The 5,740-nt window shown below is 66.9% G+C and overlaps 1 protein-coding gene across 1 annotated transcript in view; it reads left to right on the top strand.

Moving 5' to 3' along the window:
• LOC103899954 (spectrin beta chain, erythrocytic-like) overlaps nucleotides 1-4,241 on the top strand; it is a gene marked incomplete at its 5' end in the record, with an annotated part of 14,915 nt that extends 10,674 nt beyond the window's left edge. Inside the window, 13 exon segments of the mRNA XM_019472402.1 lie at nucleotides 1-57; nucleotides 258-473; nucleotides 560-648; nucleotides 650-728; nucleotides 1,387-1,517; nucleotides 1,800-2,004; nucleotides 2,091-2,465; nucleotides 2,556-2,800; nucleotides 2,877-3,015; nucleotides 3,090-3,174; nucleotides 3,258-3,454; nucleotides 3,573-3,682; nucleotides 4,039-4,241. The exon segment at nucleotides 1-57 is cut by the window's left edge and continues 65 nt beyond it. Of these exon segments, the coding sequence (XP_019327947.1) occupies nucleotides 1-57; nucleotides 258-473; nucleotides 560-648; nucleotides 650-728; nucleotides 1,387-1,517; nucleotides 1,800-2,004; nucleotides 2,091-2,465; nucleotides 2,556-2,800; nucleotides 2,877-3,015; nucleotides 3,090-3,174; nucleotides 3,258-3,454; nucleotides 3,573-3,682; nucleotides 4,039-4,135 (2,025 nt within the window).
• Between the last annotated feature and the right edge of the window lie 1,499 nt (nucleotides 4,242-5,740).

Here is a 5,740-nt window from a genome sequence, read left to right as displayed (position 1 = left end):
ACCACTGAGCAGGCCAAGGCCTCCACCGCCGCCAACCTGCTGCTGAAGAGGCTGACGGTGGGTGGTGGCACTGCCAGCTGAGCGGCTGGGGGGGTGCAAGGGTGTTGGCAACTCACCCTTTGGGTAGGGGTGCTCTGCCCCCTGTTCGGGGTGGGGGGTCCGAGGTGCCGGGTCATGTCCTCGAATGGGGCTGGCTGGTGCCTTGGGGGTCCCCGGGCCGGCTCTGCCCCCCGGCTCACATGGCTCTTCCCCGCCAGAGGCTGGAAGAGCAAGTGGGAGCGTGGATGAAGGAGCTGGAGGAGCTAGGGCGGCAGGGACCCGCCCCTGCCGGGGACGTGCCAGATGGCGATGGGCATGAGCAGAGGCTCCGGCAGCGATTCCTCAACCTGCTGGAGCCGCTGGAGAGGAGGAAGAAGGAGCTGGAGACCGCCAAGGCCATGTACCAGCTCGGGCGGGATCTAGAAGATGAGACGGTGAGCATCCTTGCCGTGGCGGGGTCTGGCGTGCCAGGGGCACCTGCGGGCGCCACGTGGCGCTCAGCGGGTGCTTTTGCCCGCAGCTGTGGGTGCAGGAGCGGCTGCCCCTGGCAAGGTCGACGGAGCATGGCACCGACCTCCCGAGCGTGCAGCGCCTGGCCAAGAGGAATGAGGTACTACCTGGATGCCGGTGAGGCCGAGGCCTGGGTCAGCGAGCAGGAGCTCTTCATGGGAGCTGAGGAGAAGCCGAAGGTGAGGGGTGGCTCCACGTGGTGCCCCCGTGTCTTGGGGGGGGCTCTGTGCCATGCCGTGCTCTGCCATCCTGGGTCATCCTATGTCAACCCAGGCCGTGCCATGCTGTGCTGTTAAACATCATCCTGTACCATGCTGTGTCATGCCATTGCATGCCATCCCGTGCCATGCTCTGCCATTACATGGCATCCGTCCCATGCCGTGCCATTTCATGCCGTCCTACGGCATGTCATGCCATGCTATTACATGCCGTGTCATGCTGTGCTATAACACGCTGTCAATCCCACGCCATGTTGTGTCGTTACGTGCCATGCCATTGCACACCATCCCATGCTATGTCATGCTGTGCCGTCACAGGCCATGCCGTGCCACCCCGTGCCATGCCGTGCCACCCTATGCCATGCCATGCCATCCATGCCACCTTACGCCATGCCGCTATAGGTCATTCCATGCCATGCCTTGTCATTACGTGGCATGCTGTGCCATCACCGCCCCTCCCAAGCCATGCCATGCCATACCCTGCTGAGCTCTCCATTGCTACCCGCTGCACCGGACAGAGGCAGTACCTGCCCGCAGGGTGGGCGCCAGGGCTGGACCCCGGTCCCCGTCCCACGGCCGTGCTGGGTGCTGATGGGGATTGGTGTCTGCCGTGCCACAGGATGAGGAGAGCAGCTTGGTGATGCTGAAGAGACACGTCCGGCAGCAGCGGTCCATTGAGGACTACGGCCAAACCATCAAGGAGCTGGCGGGGAGGGCTCAGCAGCTGCTCTCTGCCGGCCACCCTGAGGGGTAGGCGCCACCGCCGCGTGTCCCCTGTCCCTCAGGGCAGCCCTGTGCCCTCAGCACCGGGGTGGGTGGTTTGGCTGGAGCTCCGGTGGCGTTGGCTGCCCCAGCGCCTCGCTCTGGCTGGGCAGCATTGCCCCAGCTGCATCGGGGAGGTGGTGGCAGAGGGACACGGGGAGCGCAGAGTGGGTCCCTCCCCGAACAAGACCCCCAGTTGGCAACACGGATGGGTCGGGGGCATCTTTTCCCGGGTGAGAACTGGGGTGTCTGTGTGCCGGGACCGCGCAGGGAGCAGATCATCCGGCTGCAGGGCCAGGTGGACAAGCACTACGCGGGGCTGAAGGAGGCGGCCGAGGAGCGCCGCCGGCGCCTGGAGAACATGTCCCACCTCTTCCAGCTGAAGCGGGAGGTGGAGGACCTGGAGCAGTGGATCGCCGAGCGCGACGTGGTCGCCTCCTCCCAGGAGATGGGGCAGGACCTGGACCACGTCACGGTGAGGGTGCCGGTGCCAGGGCTGGCACAGTGGTCCCAGTGTGCGGTTTTGGGGGGGCAAACTCGATTCTTCTCTCCCTCGTGCAGCTCCTGCGGGAGAAGTTTCGGGAGTTCGCGCGGGAGACGGGCAGCGTGGGGCAGGAACGCGTGGACCGGGTGAACTTGGCCATTGAGGACCTTATTGACGCGGGGCATGCGGAGGCGGCCACCATGGCCGAGTGGAAGGACGGGCTGAACGAGAGCTGGGCCGACCTGCTGGAGCTGATTGACACCCGCATGCAGCTCCTCGCCGCCTCCCACGACCTGCACAAGTACTTCTACGATGGCACCGAGCTGCTGGCCCTCATCGCCGCCAGGCGCCAGGAGCTGCCCCAGGACCTGGGCGAGGACGTCGGCACGGTGGAGGCTTTCCACCGCATGCACAGTGCCTTCGAGCGCGACCTCCAGCTGCTGGAGGCGCAGGTGAGGCTGCACCCCGGAGCCAGCGGGGATGCTCGGCACTGCCGCCGCCAGCACTCAGCATCCCACACGCTCTCTGGCTCCGCTGGGCAGGTGCAGCAGTTTCGGGAGACGGCGGCACGCCTGCAGACTGCCTACGCCGGGGAGAAGGCGGCCAGCATCCAGGAGCGAGAGCAGGAGGTGGCGCGAGCCCTGCGGGCACTGCTGGAGGCATGCAGTGGGCGCCGGGCCCGGCTGGTGGACACGGCCGACAAGCATCGCTTCTTTGGCATGGCGCGGGACCTGCTCTCCTGGATGGAGAGCACCGTCCGGCAGATCGAGACGCAGGAGAAACCCAGGTATGGCTGCGCCCGGCGGGCACCCGGCGCCGTTTGCCAGGACCCAGCACCAACGCCGGCACCTCTCTGTCTCCAGGGATGTCTCCTCGGTGGAGCTGCTCATGAAGTATCACCAGGGCATCAGGGCTGAGGTGGACGCCCGGGGCAAGAGCTTTGCCGCCTGTGTCGAGCTGGGCAAGAAGCTACTGCAGCGCAAGCACCAGGACTCGCCCGAGGTGAGGGCAGCTGGGGCCGGGGTGCGGCGGGGACGGTGCCACCGGGGTCACCCTGTGACGGTGTCCCCTTGCAGATCAAGGCAAAGCTGATGGAGCTGGTGGAGAAGAGGAAGGCCATGATGGAGACGTGGGAGCAGCGCTGGGACCGGCTGCGGCTGTGTGAGTGCACCGGCGGTGCCGGTGTGCAGCCGGGGGGTGTGGGTGGTGGCGGGGGGCTGAGCGCTGCCTGTCCCTGCCTGCAGTGCTGGAGGTGTGCCAGTTCTCCCGGGACGCCTCGGTGGCCGAGTCATGGCTCATGGCGCAGGAGCCCTACCTGGCCAGCAGCGACTACGGGCAGACGGTGGATGCGGTGGAGAAGCTGCTCAAGCGGCACGAGGCTTTCGAGAAGTCCTCGGCCACCTGGGAGGAGCGCATTGCCGCCCTGAGGAAGCTGACGACGGTAAGGAAGGCTTGGGATGGGGCACGGCCGGTCCCGGCTCACCTCTGCCTGCCCTGCCTCAGTTTCCCCACCCCACGTCCCCGCCAGCCCCTAACGCCTTTGCCCCCTTCCCTGGCAGCTGGAGCTCCTGGGCGGGCGGACGCTGCGCGAGGGGCTGGCGCGGGACGGGGCGATACACACCGAGGCTCCCGACTACCGCCTGGATCTGGACGGGGAGCTGGAGGCTGGGTAAGAGATGCCGGTGCTGTCCCCAGGCGGCCGTGGCAGCATCTCGGGCAGGGGCAGCCTGTGGCGCCCGGCTGGCTCCTGGACATCGTTTCCAGCATCACCCTTCTCAAAGCATTAAGGGTTTTTTTAGCAATTTGCCCTTTCAGAGCAGTAAATCGATGCAGGTGAAGAGCAGAGATGAAGGTCGAGCCCTGCCGTGCCGGGGCTTTCATCCCTCGGGGGGACGGGAGAGCAGCAGCCAGTCCCAGGTCCCTGCGGGACTGTGGCTGCGTTTCCCCAGCAAGCTGGCTGGGACGGGAATTTTGGGGGTGCTGCGTTCTGCCGAGGACGCTGAGTGGGCTGCCTCCCTGCCGCAGGTCCGAGGAGGAGGAGGAGAAGAGGAAGGGCACAAGCACACGGGACGCCTCTCCGCCCGCCACCAACGGGCCAGAGCCGGTCAGTTCTCGAGTTTAGCTTTCTCCTTCCTTGGCAGCAAAAAAGGTCTCCCCGCATGTCCCGCAGGCTCCTGGCAGACCCCGTGACCGTGACCGTGGCGTGCCGACGGCTCCCCGCACCCCCAGCCCTTGCCTTGTTCCTTGCCTTGAGTTGAATAAATGCTAAATGACCCCAAAAAGGCCGGGCGGGCAGGCGGGTGCTGCACCTTCCCCTTCGCCCCTGCTCCTGGGGTGGCCGGGGGGGCCCCTGCGGCGGCTCGGAGCACCCCTGCTCCCCGTGACCGCGCTCGGGCCAGCTGGTGGAGGCTGGCACCCATGGGTGCACGGGTGTCTCTGGGATCGGGGCAGCAGCCAGAGCTGGAGCGTCTGCCCTGGGGTGGGCAGACCCCGGCCATCATCCTCTGCTGTCGGCGAGGCAGTGTGCGTCCCGGGAGAAACCCACGGGGACACCGCACGGCTCCGGCCGCCCCGGGAGAAACCCACGGGGACACCGCACAGCTCCGGCCACATGGCACCCGGCTTTCCTGGCACCTAGCCCTGGGACCGTGGCTGGCTCTGCCCCGGCACAGAGGGGACGTCGGGCAGAGCTGCCGAACCGCAACGGCGGTTGTGGCTGGCCGTGCTCACGTCAGCCCCACAGCACGCGGCTCTCGGGGCGTTATCATCCCTTAGGCATCGTCACCCCACGGGGGTGTCACCCTGCAAGGCATCACCACCCCAAGGGGCATCATCCTCCCAAAAGACATCGTCACTGTGTGGGGCATCGGCATCCCGTGGGGCATTGTCACCCTACAAGGCGTCAGCACCCTATGGGGCATCATTACCCCACACGGAATCGTCGTCACCCTGTGAGGCGTCGTCACCCCACAGGCTGTTGCCATCCTCGGGGCATCGTCACCCCCTGTGCCAGCCACCTTGTCCTCGCTGCCGACCTCTCTGCTCCTCCTGCCTGCTCTGCCTGCTCGGGGACAGGATTGCTTTCTGGTTGCTCTGCCTGCCTGGGGACAGGAACCCCTTCTGCCTCTTCTGCCTGCTTGGGGACATGGGCATCTTCTGGCTCCTTGGGGACAAGATCACTTTCGCCTGCCTGGGGACAGGTTCCCTGAGTACCTACTCTGGGACAAGATCATTTCTGCCTGCTTGAGGACACGGGCGTCTTCTGGCTCCTCGGGGACAGGGTCTCCCTCTGCCTGCTTGGGGACACGGCCACTTTCACCTGCTTGGGGACAGGAGCCCCCTCTGTCTGCTTGGGGACAAGACCACTGCCTGCCTCCTCGGGGACACAATCCTTCTCTGCCTGCCTGCTCGGGGCCATGGTCACCTCCCGGCTGCCAGGGACAGCGTCCCTCCTCCCGTCCCTCTCGGCAGGACACACCGCAGGACCTCCATGTGCTCCCCATAGTGCCGGCAGACATGGCCGTGCCGGGCTGGGGCCGCCCCCGGGCGCAGGAGGAGGGGACGGGCACCCCGGGATCGCCGCGCCCTGGCCCTGCACCCACCCCGGCCGAGCCCCTCCTGTGGCACCCAGCTGCTGCCCCTGGACGAGCATCCCATTTGCCGGGCGCCACGGCCCCCGACCGGACCCTGTCTGCCCGCCGGCATCCCCCACTGTCCCCAAGCCCCG

Source organism: Aptenodytes forsteri, unplaced genomic scaffold (assembly GCF_000699145.1).
Source record: "Aptenodytes forsteri isolate BGI_AS27 unplaced genomic scaffold, ASM69914v1 Scaffold596, whole genome shotgun sequence".
Taxonomy (NCBI): domain Eukaryota; kingdom Metazoa; phylum Chordata; class Aves; order Sphenisciformes; family Spheniscidae; genus Aptenodytes; species Aptenodytes forsteri.
The sequence above is the reverse complement of the archived record's forward strand: the minus strand, read 5'-3'. Positions and strand labels throughout refer to the sequence as shown.